General features: G+C 43.0%; 1 protein-coding gene across 1 annotated transcript in view; it reads left to right on the forward strand.

Annotated features, from left to right (window-relative positions):
- NAV2 (neuron navigator 2) overlaps positions 1-17,680 on the forward strand; it is a 205,607-nt gene that overhangs the window by 40,943 nt on the left and 146,984 nt on the right. Inside the window, exon 2 of the mRNA XM_063397550.1 lies at positions 14,601-14,718. Coding sequence (XP_063253620.1) covers positions 14,601-14,718 — 118 coding nt within the window. The remainder of the gene's footprint in view (positions 1-14,600; positions 14,719-17,680) is intronic.

Here is a 17,680-nt window from a genome sequence, read left to right on the forward strand (position 1 = left end):
TCTTTCACGTTGTTTTAATAGTAGTTTTGGTTTTCATTCACAACTCAACCATTTGCCCACGGCTGAATTAATTTGTTACAATTTCAACTTTTAGATGATGCTCTTAGCCTGCCTTTTGCAAAAAGTGGCCTGGCAAAAATCTCGAGGTAGTGCTACAACAGCTGCTGCAGATTTTTTTCCGTCTTCACTTTTTTTCCACCTATTTCTGAAGTTTTAAGATTACAGAGCTTGAACTGAGGTTAACAAAGAACTGGGCAAGCAATGCTATAAATAACAGTTGTTCGATCAGGGTAGCATACAGCCAGTCCTGATAGCTCTTTTTTTTCTTTTTTCCTCTCCTAGTATTAGTATCTCTGGTTAATTTCTGAATCAACATTTTATACTGGTGCATAATTCACCTTTTTTTTCTTCCTTTTCGAACTGGTAACAGCCTCTTTGTTCTGCATTCCTCCAACCCTTGCTCCAGGCAGAAAAGAACAACTGATGTTGATGTCCCTGAGATTGTTTCTGTGCCTGACTCTGTCCTCGGAATGATTGCCAGTAAATTGCTCTGATTGTATCTGCAGCTAAGCCACTGCTCTTATCTGATGTTACTTTAAACCAGGCTTAGTTTCATACATAGGTGGGCTTTCATCTGCATCCCGTGGGAACATTTGGACCACATCTATAGCAAGGATCAAAAGTGAATGTTCTCATCCCAAGAAAAATCAAGCATTTACCAAGTTAAAAAAAACCCCAAACAGTAAGATGTTTGATTTCTATGGATTGCAGTAAAATGACCACAAGGATTAGTAGCAGGAGTTTATTACCTTTAAATTCCATGTAATTTTTCTTCTCACTAAACTGGGCTAATTTTAGCAACGTGACTTTGCTGGAGTAACACTTCCTTAGGTGTAGGTGTTCAGGCAAAAGCAGGACCAAATGGGAAACTAAAAGCAGGATATCAAACAGAGAAAGGGACTGTGTAGGTGTGTGTAAAATTACACTGGAACTTGAGTGATGGAGGCCCCAGTGAGGATAGGCTGCTGTCATTGCCTTGTGCTTTCTGGATTTTCCAAAGCTTGCAGCTCTTTTGATCAACCTCCTTGCTGCCATACAATTCTTGAAGGACTATTAATAACAGTAGAAGTATTTCAACCATCTGCATTTTAAAAAGGGATGTATGAAGAAAAATCATAAGGAACTGTTAATAGTCTTAGCCTGGTGTAGGTCATGCTGTTGAAGAATTGGAAATTCCCATTAAATATCTTTATGTTAAAACCCTTTCTGCTGGAAATAGATGAAGCCTACAGTTGATCTGCCTCGTGACAGTTCTATTAAAGGACTGTGCTATATATATATTTCTGAAGAAAGCTTCAGGAGCAGTGCAAGAATTACTCCTTTTGCTTGGATGATTTTTTTTCAGGAAGGTACAGGGGCCTTTAAGTGGCTGATGGCTGTGAAGAGGCTCCCAGACAGACATTCCCAAACCTCCTGTACCTGTGGGAATTGTGTCTTGTACTGTCACTTCTTGATCAACCACAAAGTATACTTTTAAATTATTAATTCTGGTCTGCTGTAAGTTTTACTTTACTGATTTTTTTTTTGACATAGAAGGAGGTGTTGAAAGTTCAATATCGGAATTTTTAGCAAAACCCTACAGCACTGATTTGAATTGCCAGATCAATGAAAGCTGGTGTCACTTGAGTGGACCTCTCTAATTAGGAGCACAGGATTTGCTGTCACAGATCAGGCCAGTGGTTTCCTGAGTCTGGGGGCATCCTGCCTGCAGCAGTGCCCACACCAGCTGGCTCTGATGCAAGCAGCATCCCCAGCAAGGCATAAGGTCAGTGGGAAATGAAAAAGCAGAATTCTCTTCTGGTACCGTGCAGGGAATCATTCTGCATCCCAAAGACAGTGAATTGCTAACTGGGGTCCTGGCCAACCTGTCTCTAAGTGGCCTTCAGGGATAAAATCACTAATTGTTCATATGGTGCCAAGCTAAACTTAGCTACAGAGGTTTGCTCCTTCCCATTAGGAGGAGTATTTCTTAATTATTTATAAATATACAAGTACATTTGATTGAGAAGGTCTTGGTGACACAGACTGTAGTGGGGAAGGGGGAACTAAATTTTTTTTCTATAACATCTGCACCCTAGAGCTTTTTTCCCTATATTCCCTTAGTCTGCATCATAGCTGGGGACACTGCCCTTCTGTGCCCCTTTAAATCTGATCTAGAGCCAAATGTGCAGCTTTAACTATTGCCAATTTTCTCCTGTCTAATTGGTATATAGATCACGATACAGAAAGCACCCCCAGCCTTCTAAATGGAAGCAGGAGGAATTAAGCTGGAAGCAGCATTGACAATTTAATGTAATTTAGAAAGTTATCAGTCAGTGGAAGATTCAGTTAGATTTCTATCTGTGAAACAGATGGCCAACTGCAAGACCATTAGATTAGGTTTGTTATGTTTGTGGAAATTAATTCAGCACTTTATTTTTTTGTTTGGGGGAGGAAGAAAGAAACAACTAGTAAGTGCTTAGCAGGGACAATTTATGAAGATGACCTTATTTCCCATAAAATATGGCAAACCCCTTGTGATCCCTGCTATGCAGGAAGCTTTTTCCTGTAGCCTGATTTCTGGGCTGTGTGGCAGTATAGTGAATGACGTAAAATCAAAAATGCTTTCACCTATGTATAGGTGGTTGTTGATATATTCAAATGCAAGAATTTTACCTCAAGATCTCATTAAGAAAACATGTAGGGCCAGGCACCTGTGTGGGCTGCATCCCCTCATCTCTGTGTTGATACAAATACACACAAATATTTCCTTTTTTCTCTACTGAAAAGTGAGGACCAGATTTTAAAAATGCCGGAGATCTCGCACATGTTTAGGTTTTTTTAAAAAACTACCTGAAGTTTTCTGAAAGACTGGTTGTTTATTTTGGTGGCTAGGAGGAAGATGAGCTCTTGGGATGTGACTCCAATGGGAGAAGCTGGATCCTTCTGAGAGTCTTTTTGTGTGTCTTTGGGATGGAGCCTTTGCCATGCAAATTCATGCTCAGCTGTCACAAAATATTTTTCACTATCTTAAAAATGCAGCTTAAAATAAAAACAGGCCTCTCAAAAGTAGGTCACACCTAGGGTTTGTCTAGCCAACTGTCCCATTTCTGACAGTGCCCAGGAGCTGGAGCAGCGTCAGAAATAGGAATATGGGTAGAAGATAAAAAAAGTCTTTGGAAAGGTATTTGGCTCCTCCTTGTTCTTACTCTTAACATTAATAAACCTTAGAAATAATGGAATTAAAATACAATTCTTTCACTGCCAACATCAGTACTGTTCAGTGCTTCAGGATTCCTGTTTAGAAGAGTTCAACGCGCACTCAGTAACTGAGAATTGAGTACAGGCTTGAAGCAATCACGTGGTCGAGCCTTTGCTCAAGTTTGGGTCTTGTTTCCTCCTCTCTTCGTTCCTTCCATTCCCAGGTTTTGCATTGATCTTGCTTGGCAGATAAAGTGATGAATAGGTTGTTGGCCCTCCTAACTCAGCTGCAGTGATTTTTCATCCCTGTGTTGGTTGCCTGTTGCTTTATGTCGTTCCAAGCTTCTGGCAGCTTCAGAGGCATTGCCTCTCGTGCAAAGCCTTGGACACTGAGCTGGATTAGGTTTTACAGAGTGAGGAAGGTAGGGCAGATGACAAGACTCTTTTTTGAGTGGCATTGGACACTCTTTTCTTGGGAGAGGAGGATGTTTGGCTGGTGGCTGCAGTGTTGGTATGGACTGAGCCTGCCCAGGCCCTGGTTTTGAAGTCTCATTTTTTGTCCATCAAACACTAAGCAGACCCAAAAGGGAATGTTGGCTGGTTCCTTCGTGGCTAAAAGAGGGCTAGGATTTAGTGCGAGACCAAGGCCAATTTCTGTAATTCTCTAATCCCCAGAGCAAAATGGTTTTGTTAAAAATTAAGAAAAGCTTTTGCAATGTTGCCTGGCCCTCAGTGTTTGGATCAGATAACTTTCATCTTCATACACTGCTAGGAGTTGAAAGGGTTTAGTATCATGCGCCTTAGAAACCAACTTTACTTTTACTTGGAGTTGCTTCACATCTGTGAAAGTTGTTTTGACAAATTAATCCTCTAAGCAATCAAGAGAAAATGAAATAGAGGAGTGAGTTTGTTCTTAAAATGCTACATGGCAAGTCAGGTTCCATTTCCAGCCCTCTTCAGATCATTATCTCTTGGAATCTTTTCCTTGCCCTTTGTTTCTCAGGGTCCAGTCCAGCAGCGATAGTTCATCTGTTCTGATCCCTCCTGCGGCCATGGCTTTGTGCCCAGAGGAGATGATACTGCAAACACACAGATTTGTGACCCCAGGTGAAAAATACCAATGGAATTACAGCAGCTGTTTGGAACAGCCTCTCCCATACCTTTCCCAAATAGAGAAAATGAGTCTGTCTTCATTAGAAAAGTTTAGAAGGCTTTTTTACTGTCATAAGCCAAGTGTGCCAAGACTGCACGGAGTTCTGGGAGCTCATCACATGGAGAGCTGTGTGCTTACAGCAGAAGCTCTAGGGCTCTAGCAGCCTGGACTTAGCTCCTTCTCCCATCTTCAGTGGTCAGGGTTTTTGGGGGGAGCACATGCACACTCCCCCCCTTCTCACACTCAGCCTGGTGCCTGTCTGCATCAGCAGGGCTGTGTCTTGGTTTGGAAAGACAGGCATCTGTCAGGGAAAACTGGAGTTTCCCTTGGAATGGAGAATGTAAAACCCCCTCCCTCCAAATTATTACAGTTTTTCAATTCGGAGGTTTCAGGCAAAAATATGGGAATAGAAATAACAGTTCTTTACTAGGAATATTAAATAATACAAATTCAGTAACCAAAAAAAACCCCAAACACACCAACAAAAAAAAACCCCAAGGAAACAAACAAAAGTCCTAGAAAACTCTGATGGAGCCAGGAATCTGACCTGACACCCTGTTGGCCAGGGTGGTGGCAGCAGTCCAAATAAGTCTTTCTGGAGTGACAGATGTGGCTCTGTTGGAGCAGAGATGATCCTGTAGACAGGTTCAGAGGTGGTGAGGTGAGTCGGGTCTTCCTCCGAGAATCCAGTGGAGAAGAGGATGATCTGGGGTCCCTGTGTCCCCGTTTTTATCTCGGTAGGGAATGGTTGGTTCCTCCCCACTGGGTGGAGATCTCCCAATGGATGATGGAATGTGTCAGTCACTGGTGAGCCTCAATGGCCCATGAACAGAAGATGTCCCCGAGGGTGGGCAGTGGTGACAGAGATCAGAAACACTGACCCCCCTGGTTTAACAGCTGGGCTGTTATCAGAAGGCATCCACCCTCCTCCCCCTGGAGTTACAAGAGATAAAGAAGAAACCATCTCCCAACTGCTTTCTGCAGATGAAATAGAATACGCTTTTTTGTTTTGTTTTCCTTACATAACCCAAGACAAGCTGTTGCTCCAGCACAGTCCTGAGCACATCAGAGCCTCGGCCCCCTGAGCTGTTTGGGTAGAGCAGCGACTTCATGTCACAGCACATCACGTTCTCCTCAAACTCCATCCAAGCCCCTCTGGCCCCCACCTGCCCAAAACAAACACCCACCCCTGCCTTGACGAGGGGCTTTGCTGGGGGGAGAGCTGGTGTGGAGACACCGTGGCTCCCGGGCTGTTTGCTTTTCAGGGAGCCGCTCAAAGGGGCCTGTGGATCTTACTCTGGCAGGAGTGTGCCTTTTGAAAAACCAGCAGTGAGCATGTCAGGCATCTATCCTTCAGCTTGGCAAGAGGGGAGGTGGAGCAGCCCTTGCTTCTCACCTTGGCAGCACCGGCCGTGTTATTTTTGTTAGCGTAAGGAATTCCAGCCAAGCATCTCAGCGGTGCCAATTCTCCGTGTTTTTAAGGAGTGCCAGCAGCAGTGGTCAGACCGTGGAATTAGGGCTGACTTGCACATGGTGGGGTCTTGCCAGAGGGCAGGCAGCCCTTACTGCACCAGGCTGTGTGTGTCTGTTCCAGGTCTCATTCAGCCTGATGCTTTTTAGCTTGCGTTTGTGATGGATAAACCCTTCAAGGTCTAAAAAGGGGTGTACCTGGAGTTTTTTGTCGTGCAAAATCTTGCGTTTCCTTTCAGGGCATACATTTCCGTAGTGTTAGGAACATTTACATGAAGGGGTTGTCTATAATAGGTAGAAAGCCTCCTGATTGTGTAAAAATCCCCAAACTAAGAACAAAACAAAAGTCAAACAAAACTCCAACGAGTTCTTTAATAATTTCTTTAATGCCTACAGTGTCCAACACAAAAGACCTGCCAAACTTTATTCTTGCTGTGAATAGCTTTGATATGATAAAATATACTGATCCTGTTGGAAATTGATGCCAAACCCTGGAACTCTGTGTTAGACACAGCAGTAAGAGAAGGGAGCAGTGTAAGGGAAGAGCTGCAGGAGGGGTGGGAGTTGTAAAGTGTGACTGTGTCAGAAATCCGAGCGCTGTGCATGCGTGTCTTCAGCTAAAATTAACCACCCAAGCCTCACATGCCAGCACATATATATTATCATTTAACTGTGCACCCCTTGAGAAGGAAGAGCAAGGTGGACTCAAGCAGAACATATTCACTTTAAATATGCCAATAAGTAGTGTGACCTTCCAGGTCCCTGTTCGTGGGAGAAGTAAATTTTCCTGTGACCATTATAAAACAGTAAGCAGCTCTTGGCTCCTGGATTATGGCACCGGTGCTGTTGAAGAGTAACACCCTTCAGTCATAGAAGTGTTGTTTTGGTGGTGTTTTCCCTTCCTTCTGCAGCTTTTTAGGATTTTCTGTGGTTTCTCTTCGGAGTAGATGTGTGTCACCTGTCCAGATAAGCCCTTTTCTGTCGCTGTTTGTGGGGGATATAAATGTAGATGTAAATGGGTATATGTTGTGTATGAGAACTGTGATATTTGAAAATAACTTGCTGTGCACTTTTTAGAAAAGACTGAGAAGTAGTAGTGCGTTTGCTGCTTTTGATGTCTGAGGTAGATGATACTTCGTTGGTGTGAGGTCAATTCAGGTGTTTCACAGACGTGGCTCGGGATGGGTTTTACCGATCAGCTCAGCAAACTGAACTCTGTTTCGCATACGGGGAGGGATCAGTGCAGGTGTGACTGCAATCTCATTTTATTCAGAGCTTCCTGGGCTTTCTTACACGGGGAAATGAGAGGGTGGCCACCTGCTTGGCGTGGTGTGTGTGGCTGCAGCTTGCCAGGGGTTTGTGTGTATCCATCATCCACGCGTGGATAACGGGAGCACGGAGTCACTGTCCTTGCTTCACCTTCCAGGGCTGCTCTGGTGGCAAATACCCAGACCTCTGTGCAGGCAGCGCCTGTCAGGAACAGGGTTAGAAACTTTACAGCTTGGGGGGGATAAAGGACTTCTCTCTTTGCTCATCTTTTAGATTATAAAGGTAGTAAAACGCTCAGTACATAAGGGTAGCAAAGGTGCCAGCTGGGCAATCGAAAGCATGATGCTTGTTTAGTACCCACCAAAAGATTTGCTCTGAACAGTGCCTGCTCTGAAGCGTGGACAGTCCAAGGCTCTATTCCTGGAAAGGTCGCAAGCCTACTAAAATTGACACATATGCTTGGCTCTGTGTGCTGTGAGTCAGCCCATTGCTTTTGAATAGTAGTCATATGCATGAGAAAAGCCCTCCTCAGCTGGGAATAAGGCTTGAAAGAGAGAGAAATGAGTAGTCCCACTGGTGTTTAAATTACCCATTTGTCTGTTTAACTTCCAAAGGCTAATTAATGTACACAAGTGTCCAGTAAAATGTAATATTCAGAAGAATAACTCCCACCAACTGGGTAGTAATTCAAAGCAGTTGTAACAAACGCTTGCACATCTGAGTAGAATAAATAATTTGGTTGAGTTGCCTTAAGAAATGAAAAAAAAAAAAAAAAAAAAAAGGGAGAAGAAAAAGAAGCAGAGTTAGCTCTGTTTTAGCTCTGTTTCCCCAGAAATGTGGGAACCAAGTGGGAATTGCAAATGGTTATAGCTCAGTTCTCAATAGTTGATGATAACTCAAAAGTTCCACCACTTCAGGAAATTGTGAGTACTGGCATCATAATAGATGCTAATTAGTAGGTGTATGTGACAGCTATTTTTAGGGGCTTCCAAATCACAGAACCAGAGAGTGTTTTGGGTTGGAAGGGACCTTAAAAATTATCTCGTTCCAACCCCCTGCCACGGGCAGGGCAGGGGCACCTTCCACCAGGCCAGGCTGCTGAGAGCCCCATCCAGCCTGGCCTGTTCTCCATTCAGTGACATTCCAGGGAGGTAACTTTGCTGTCTCACCTGCCTGCTGAAGGAATCCACCTGCAGTTCAGCCCATCACCACCCCAGACCTGGAGGAATTTCTGGTGGTTTCCTCCCTTTATCAGCTGGCTTTGGTGCCGAGGTGCGTGGTAGGACTGAGTCAACAAAGCTCCATCCTGGCTTTCCAGGTGTTTCCAGTGTCTTGGAGCAGAGAAGAGAAGTGATTCACTGCTGGCCTCATGTATCCTTTCCTTCTGAGCTGGGGGTCCCTGGGGGCTCAAGGGCACCCCTAAGGATGGTCTGTGTTTGCTTTGAGTCCTGCTGTCCTCACAGTGTCCATAAAGAAAAGGAGCAGGCAGAACTCTTTGCTCAAAGCTCACTATTACTTCCCTTTAAATTATCACAGAGAAACGAGGTCACACATTATCCATCCCATGTCCTGCTTTTTAAGCCTTTGTTTTGTTTTGCAAGAACTTATATTGGGGGAAAAAATATGGAACAGTCTTTTTGGGTGGCAGTGCAAAGCTTCATTTGTTCTGGAAGGGTTGGCACTACCCTTTTAGTGGAATTTGTGTCTTGGTACAGATGTACAGATAGAGACTTCTACAGGATTTAAGGAGCATGTAGGGGCAACTGAGGCCACAAGTAAATCTCAAGAAAAGAAAAAAGGTCTGTCACAAATGCTGTTAAACTTGATTTTTTTTTTCTTACCACGTGCTTCCTTGTCCTTTTGCCAGTAACTCAGCACAATATTGTCAGGGTTACAGTCTCACTGCACTTTCAAAATAGTCATTATCCTTCCTGTGCTCCCTTGGAGCCAGAGATGGGTTTTTCTGCTAAACCTTTTGCCTTTAGCTATTTAGCTCTGTGCTTTGCAGTGTGATATCTGTTAATGAGATCACTCTGTTGGACTGTGTTGATCAGCATGAGACTGCAATTAGCATGACCAGTCAAAAATTGAGATTTGGTGACTCCACGTGTGCACGGCCCAGGATGCTGGGCAGCAGTGAGTATCTCACTACTTTCCAAAAAACCCCACGGTGTTGTGAGGACTGCAGGCATTCCCCTGCATATCATCTCAGTGTGTTGTGGTTATTTTTATCTTTGGGGTGGTTTTTATTGTCCCTGTGAGCTCCAGCAGGCAGTGTGGTTGGGCTAGCAGCAGCACAGGCGCTGCATTGTGGTGGCTGCTCTGGAAGAGGAGTTCACTGGTGTGACTAACCCTGCTGTTCAGTCGTGAAAAAAGCCTTGCTCTGCTCTAATTATGCTACATGATGTCAAAAAGATAGTCTTCAGCTGGTACCAGATTCGTGAGAGCCTGATTCATGATAATTATTGGGAGAAAACAATCAGAGGCTGATTAGTTCAGAACTGACATGGCAGGGGAAGGAAAGAAAGATGTGAAATTTTGCTTGGGCGTTGATTATAATTAGATTTTTCTGTGTGTGTGGAAATGAGTAACAAGGAAGAGATTCAGGCATATTTTCTACTGGCATAGAAGAGAGACATTCTTTTCAAGCAGCTTCATGTGAATCATTTCCTTTTCACGAGTGTCTTTCAGAATCCAATCTCAGAGGCAAAAACATCAGGTAATTTCCATTTAAAGGAGGCCCTGGAGTACATGGTAATACCTGACACGTTAACCTAATTGCAGCCCCATGGGTATAGTTGGTCTCTAAAGGATCCTCGGGGATTCAATGCTCCCAAGAATTTATTTATGCTTTGTACCCTGCTTTTGCTGGTCAGTTCTGCTCCCCTTTTGGATTCCCCCCCCAAACCTCGCTGGTTTTTGCACTACATTTTAGTGTTTTAGCAGTGACTCATAATGTAGTGAATATTTCCAAAATTGATACTTAGCTGTAATGCTCTTAGTTCAAATCTGGTGGATCAAAGGGGGAGAGAAGAAAAAGAGAGAAGAAAGAAAGTCTTTCTCATAAGTTTTTAATTTGTTCCCAGATAATTGGGTTCCTGAGATCATACACTACAGAGAAAAATAAAAAGCTACCAAACAGCTGAGTCCACCTTTAACAAAAGCTGGGACTTAGACCCGAGTTAAACATTAACCTGACTTGGACACAAAGACCTGCTTATGGTGACAGTGCCCAAATCACCATGTTCACCTGATTTTTGTCACTAAAGTAAGACCCCAGTGATTTTCATACTGTGTGAAATCACTTAAGAGCTTTAAAAGCCCATACTGGTGGGTATCACAAGGCAATGTCTCTTGGGTTGTAGTAGGTTGAATATTTCATATCACAAGATTTTTACATTTTTAAATAGACAAATATTCAGGTAATTTTCACATGAATATTCAAACACGTGGTTTCATCCCCATTTGCTGAAAATACCTGGGGAACACTCATAATTGATGTGCAGAGATAGGAAAATGGAAAGTTCCTCGGCAGTGTTTTCTGACTTCTTTTATTATTGTTTTTCCAATTATTTGCCTGGTTTCGAACATTTGAAAACAGTGTGTGCTTTGAAACGTATTTCATGTGTCTAGAAATAGCAGCCATTGTGCAATTATATATTTTTTTTCACTTGTTTGTGTGGAAGTGGAAAAGAAACATTAGAAATCTATTTGTGTAGTACATTACAAAGACTTGCAACAAACAGGTTTTGAAAACATCCTGGAAATTTTCAATGATTGGCTTAATATATGCCATAAAAATCAGTGGTGACCACGAGGAGCTACTGCAATAAGCGTGGGTAATACTGAGAATGCTTCAGAGCTTGTAAATATATAGCCCTGGCAGTTAAAAAATAATAATTTGCATGTTATGCCTATTTCAAAATAATGTTGTGTGATAGTATTTTTAAGAGAAGCGCAGGTTTTTTATCTCTGTATTTTCCTGTGAAATGCTTTCCTAATCAACTAGTGGAATGAAATAACATTCCATATCCTTCAATACCCCAGGAACAAATATTTCCTCTATACTTGTGTGCATTTTATAGTGAGTATAAAAGCTCTGCTTGTGGCAGGCTGACTTCAGCACCCAAAGTGGGGCTTGCAAGAAGAATTTGCCATCAGAGGGAGTTTCTTTTTGTGTCATCGTAGGCAGTGCATCAGGCAGCAGGTATTGGGGGTTTTCCAGGTTGTTCCCTTTAGCAGGAGGATTTGGGGGAGCTCAGGGTTTCTCTGATGCAGTTCCAGGGTGTGACTGTAAGATCTGGTGTTTGAGGGGGCAGCAGGAAGTGGGCACAGGGACAGCGGATTGGCAGTGCCAGCCATGCATTCTCACGCTGTTATCTCACTCAAAAATCAGTCCTGACCAGCTCTCGAGGTCTTGCTGGGGCTGTGATTTCAGGCTCTGCCAGGAGGGGTCTGCTCCTGTTTTAACTCTGAGGCTGATCCAAGGATTTGTCTGACTGCACGATGAGCTGCGTCATGGAAAGCATCCGGGATGGAACCCATGCATCAAAGCTCAAACTCAAATTTTCTGGGAATGCTTCAGTGAGAAACTGGGACATTGATTGGAGCCCTCCCATTAATGGAAACATGGTTATTGGGTTTGCTAAGTTCCTTGTCAGCTGCATTGCAGGGATGGCTGGAGGGGGGTGGACCCTTGCACTTGCAAAGTAAATGGGTTACAACCTGTTACCTCTAGGTCTTCACTCCTAGATAAGGAGGCTAAAACCATGCGGCAGAAAAGTAGGTTAAATCAATCCTAGTTCCTTGAAGTAGCTGAACCTTTTAAAATGTTTTCCTGTTATGGAAAATGTTTTCTTGTAGGAGCTGAGGAACACAATGTGTGGTTTGTGCAGCATGGGTTTTTTGTTCCTTTTCTCAGTCAGCTGGGGAAACCACTCACGTGTACTCAGCCTTTATTTCATTGAGATGTTTTTCAGCTCTGGGTTTGTTTTTTTTTTTCCACAAAGGTGTTCCAGTGTGTTTTTCTGTTCAAGCCTGTGACGCTGTTGGCTTAGGAAATGCACATCCTGCTGCTCTGAAGGGGAAAGTAAAGGATGGACAGTAGAAAATAGGGGCATATGTTTCAGATATTGATTTGTTCATAGCTGCTATCAATTGTGTTCTACAGGTTTAAAAAAATACAAATGAAGACTTTATAACAAAAACAGCTCTAGTCAAAACCTCTGCTCTTCATTTTATCACATTAAAAATGAATCAGCAAGTGCAAGAGGGGTGTGAAATGACAGTCTTGTATTACATCCAGATTCCTCTATTTTGTGGCAAATACTTGTCCCCCTACTTGGCAGCTGGCTTTTGATTCCTGTGAAAGAGGACATCACCACCACACTGGAAATGCAAGGCTTGGGATGCTGCTGGAAAGAGCAGCTGTGGGTCAGAAATTCAGAGGATCTGCACTGCTCAGCTCTGGGACCCGCAGGATAAGAAGGGTGTGGAGCCACTGGAGTGCAAAGGAGGTTCCTGAATGTTGAATTTTATCCTGTTTTTCCCAGGGTCAGGATGAAAAGCTCGAGATGGTGTTTCTTGTTTGGACTCAGATGTTTATTAATTCTTATCTACATTACACTCTCACAAACTCTGAGTGCTACAATACTTCGAGCTAATAAACTAAAAAATGGAGCCCCCTCTCTTTCTCTATGAGGCCTTTTAAGGACAAACTGTCCAATTATGAAATGACACCTAAATTATTTTTACTTTTAACCCAATAACTAACCACCCGTGGCTGCAATGAGGACTCTTCTACCCAATTACAAAACACCACCCAGACCCGTGGAGGAGAAGGTGAAAAAGCAGGACTGGCCTCTGCCCTAAAACCTCCATCTTGCTTTATAGATGTATTACTATATTCTAAACCCTTAAACTCTGAGTTTTCCACCCTGTGATATCACACACTGCTATTCAAACTCCACACCCACAGTCCCAGTGCTGTCACTCAATTTTGGAGCCTTCTCCACGGCCTCAGGTCACTGCAGTGTTTGCCTGGGGCTCAGTGCCTGCCAGCACAGAAAGCCTGGAATTCCCAGAGTCCAGGGTTCCAGCACCTGAAGATGATCAGAGGGCTGCAGCCCCTCCCCTAAAGCTGGAGTTGTTCAGCCTGGAGAGTCTCCCCTGTCCTCCTGCTCTTTGCTTTCCACCCATCAGTGTCTGTGAAGGAAAACAGCATTTCCTGGGCACTGCACAGGGAGGACATTCCCTGGGTTTTGTGGGACTGAATCCCAGTGTTCCCTCTGGGTCAGTGTTGAGGCGTTTGTTATCCCCACATGGGGTTTGTGGGGTTTGGGATGGCTCATGCTCCGGGTCCCACACTGAATCTACTTCTGCGTACTGACAGACTGGATTGGGATAAATGTGTTTCCAGTGTTCTAGACACTCTTCAGGGTAGGGGTGAACATTAATATTTAGACATTTCAAAGGTAAAATCCTGATATTGAATTGTTTTTACCCTGTTTCTTTGGAACATATTAGGTCATTTTACAAAATCTTAAAAAAAAATCTCAAATTTGGAATATTGTCCGAATATTGTCCTCTGTAAAGAATACTGTTGTTCAATTCATAGGCAGAAATTCCTAATAAGGTAATTTAGCTTCTTTTTGATAACCCAGTCCTAGGTAAAGAATACTGTTACTTAATTCATAAGCAGAAACTCCTAATCAAGTAATTCAGCTTCTTTTTGATAAGCCAGCATGAAAAGTTTTTATAAGTTTTCTGGTGATCTTAATTGAGTTGTGCTGGCATATGATGAGCAGTAGTTAATGCAAATTAAAGAGAGATTTTGGTTGCTCGGTGTGCTTAGTTTTCAGGTAACACATTCTGAAATAAATTCCAGCAGCTGGAAGTTAGCATAACAGATTAAAAGCAATTTACTAGGTCTGTTTAACCTGTGAGATGGAATTTATTAGAATTGGTAGATATTCAGGACCTTTGAAGATTTCTTTGGTAATACACTAAAGCAGTTTCCTCATGCTGAAACTACTGTGTAATACCCACCAGAAGCGTTTTTGGGAGAAGAACCTTAAAAAATTCTGTATGAAGAAAAGATGTTAAAGGGAAAATGCAAAAGAAAAAATCCTTGTGTGGGAATGGAAATCTCTTGTGCACACTGAGTGCTGCTGTGGAATATTGCACTGCCCTCCTGATGGTCCATTCAAGCTGTGACATGTTCAGGAGCTCGCTGTCATCTGTCCCGAGCGTTGAGGTTGGGTTGCTGAATAGAAAAATCCGTACTACAGGAAGCTGAAGACTTGATTTGCTCAAGGCTTTGAGTTTAATACTGTTGACTTGAAGAGGGAAGGCAAAAAAAGGCAGTGGTGTGAAATCAACCTTTTGGATACTGGGAGAAACAAAGAATTCTCATTTTCCAGGTTGTGTTATGAGTAACAGTTTATTTTTTTTGTCTGTCTCCTAACAGATTTATACGGATTGGGCCAATCACTACCTAGCAAAATCTGGTCACAAGAGATTGATAAAGGATCTGCAGCAAGATGTGACTGATGGAGTGCTGCTAGCTGAAATAATCCAAGTTGTAGGTGAGTGATTTTCTGTGTTTGTGCCAAGTATCCACCAGCTCACTCAGACAATCCCTGCTTTTATCTTCTGCACCAACAGAGTGCGTGGGAGGGAATCCATCAAACTGCATGGAATTATGTAGATAATTTTCCTTCAGAGGCTTTGCTAATTAATTTGAAAAAGCCTTGTCTTATACTGGAAAAATATTGGATGTTGCTGATAAGATCTCCTGACACAGCACTATTACTCCACATGGCTGAATGTTAAAAAAAAAAAAAAACAACTCAGGATATTTTTTTTTTCTGCTAGGATGCTGTTAGCCCTCACTATTTCTAATATCTGTTGGGTACTGGTCTGAATATAATTCACAGTGATATTGCCTCCTGTTGTGACCCTCCTGCCTCCAGTTGCATTTGGGAGATCCATACATTCGGCTGGGAAAGGAGAAGAGGTGTAATTTTTGTGTGGCAGGAAAAGAAATCTGTTATAACGAGTTTTCAGATGAGGAGCATCACTTACCATTGGGACAAATCTCAAGTGCAGGCTCGGTTATTTTATCCAAAGCCTTGAGTTCTCTTAAATTAGTGCACTAATGCTCGTGGATGATGAAAGTTCTGAGCGATTTTCTCGGTGTGGAGCTGCATATTGTCCCTCCTCCCTTGGGCCTGGGCCCTTCATTAGTCCCTTCCGAGGCTCACCCATCTGGGGGTGCCACAGAACACGTGCACGGCCCGCTGGAGATGGATGGAATGGGAAAGGCTGCTAATGGGAATTAGGACAGCCATTGTTAGCAGCGAACCGACGGATTTGAGATGCAAATAAAGCCAGCAGTGAAGGGGCAGGACATCCGAGCGTGCATCTTTGCCATGTGTGTTTGAGATGCTGGAAGGGAGCTGGTTCTGGGTTTAAGGTATTTGCAAGCCCTCCTCTGGGATGACACCGTGAAGCATCTTCCAGCGATTCTGCTGGGATGTGTTAAATGAATTTTGTCTCCCTGCTGTAGAGCAACATTAAATGTCAGTAGCATGGCAGACCTGCCGTGCAGTGCCGGAGGCGTGAAAACAGGCCATGAATTCACTGATGATTGTGTGCTGACAGGTATTCACTCTGAACAATGCTCCTTCCTATGTCCCTTTCCTTTAATAGGAAGGGTTTTTGGAAACCCTGCAGCAGGTAGGAGTTGATTCCTTTCATGCCCATCTAGCTACCCTGCCTTAACACAGGTGTAGGAAAATTCTGCATGAGAGTGCAGGTGCAAGAACACCACCATCAAATCGTAGGCTTGGTTCCTTCTACCAGATATTTAAATGTAGCTCTTTGAGTACTGACTTGTGAAAACCCTTATGAAATTCAAATTATTCCTTCTAAAATATGTAACCCATTATTGCTTTGATCACCTTTGCAGTTTGGGGTGGGTTTTTTTGGTCGTTTTTATAGCTGCCTTTTGGCTAATATTTAAGATAAGGTCTGCAAGGTTTCAAAAGCTGAAATATGAGGGGAAGGATGTCTTTTTCAAAGAACCTTTTACATGTGAAAGAAAGCTCATATTTAAACATTGAGTTTAATCCTCCAAATTGATAGTGAAAAGAAGTAAATTATATCTGCTGTGTATGGCTTTAGGCAGCTGCATCTCATTGTCACAAAGATGAGGAGGGCTTTCACACCTAGGAGCAGCTTCATCTGTAGCCTGCAAAATCCAAGCTTTTTTCCTAACTGTACAGTAAGAAAGCTTTGATATGCCGTGCAGGAGAGGAGGTTCTTTTTAATGTTATGGTGTGCTGTGTGTAAAAGCAGCTGTTTGCAAGTCAATTAAAATGCATTCACATCATTCTGGTTCATTTCAGTTCAAACTTTATGAGCCTGTAAAAGAATGTATGCCTCAGTAATGCCATATAAACACAGCAGCTGTGTTTAAATCCACGTGTGCAGATGCTCTGGGTGTGACCTGGGTTCCTGGAGGTGTCTCTGTACACGTGTCCCAAACAAGAGACAAGTTCTCAGGTTCATTAGCCTCCTCTCCAGCAATTATGAGTGGTGCCCATTTATAGGAATACAGCTTTTATTTGTTATTTATTTATTATTATTTTGATTCATAGGAATACAGCTATCAGTTTTTAAACGTGTTATAAATTTAATTGATGGAGATATTGCATGGTACTAAAGTGAGAGATGGTAAATATTATGACAGGACTTGGAAAATGGGATTTAATGAGTTCATCTTTGTTTCTGTTGACCAAAGCTGAGGTGGCATTCCTGGAAGCAGCGTGCCCTCTTTGTGGGTAGGGGCTGAGGGACCACTGTGGGGAGCACACTGTGGATGTAGCTGCAGATGAGCATCAATTTCTCACTGCATTGCTGAGGGATAAAAGTTTGCTGTGACATGGATGGGTAAAATGGGACCTACCAGGCAAGAGTGGGGTTGTGTCACTGCTTTGTTTCTCATGGCTGTGACTCCTACTGGAACATTGTGCCAAACGTGATCCTCCTAACTGAGGGAAACCATGGGGTGGGATGGAGTTCTGAGAACACGTGGGAATGCTGGAAAATACAGCTTGTAATGCATGAATGAATCAAATGGCCTTTATTACAGTGAGAAAACTGTGGGAAACTGGGCTTTGGTTCTTCAGACTCAAACACAAAGTCACTCCAGCATCCAAGCTGAGAGGTGGAACTGAGCAAAGTCAGACTCTAAGGCAAACATTATCCACCTCAGGGATTTCATTGTTTCTGACCCCAAAGGTGGAAAGTGTGTTCTTCTGCATGGACAAGAATCTTGAAAAGTTGTTTCATGATTTGTGCTTTAAAAAAGGAAAAAAAAATTAAAGTTATTAGAGTTATTGATCACAAATTTCCCGTGTGGGTTTAAAACCTGTGTTGGCTCTGCAAGCAGACCAGCTGCCATGCTAGCATCTCTATTTGTGGAGCGCTCCCTTTCCCACCCGGCAGTGATTCAGCTCCAGAGCTGAATCTTTCTCGTGGTTT

This window comes from Prinia subflava, chromosome 5 (assembly GCF_021018805.1).
Source record: "Prinia subflava isolate CZ2003 ecotype Zambia chromosome 5, Cam_Psub_1.2, whole genome shotgun sequence".
Lineage (NCBI taxonomy): Eukaryota > Metazoa > Chordata > Aves > Passeriformes > Cisticolidae > Prinia > Prinia subflava.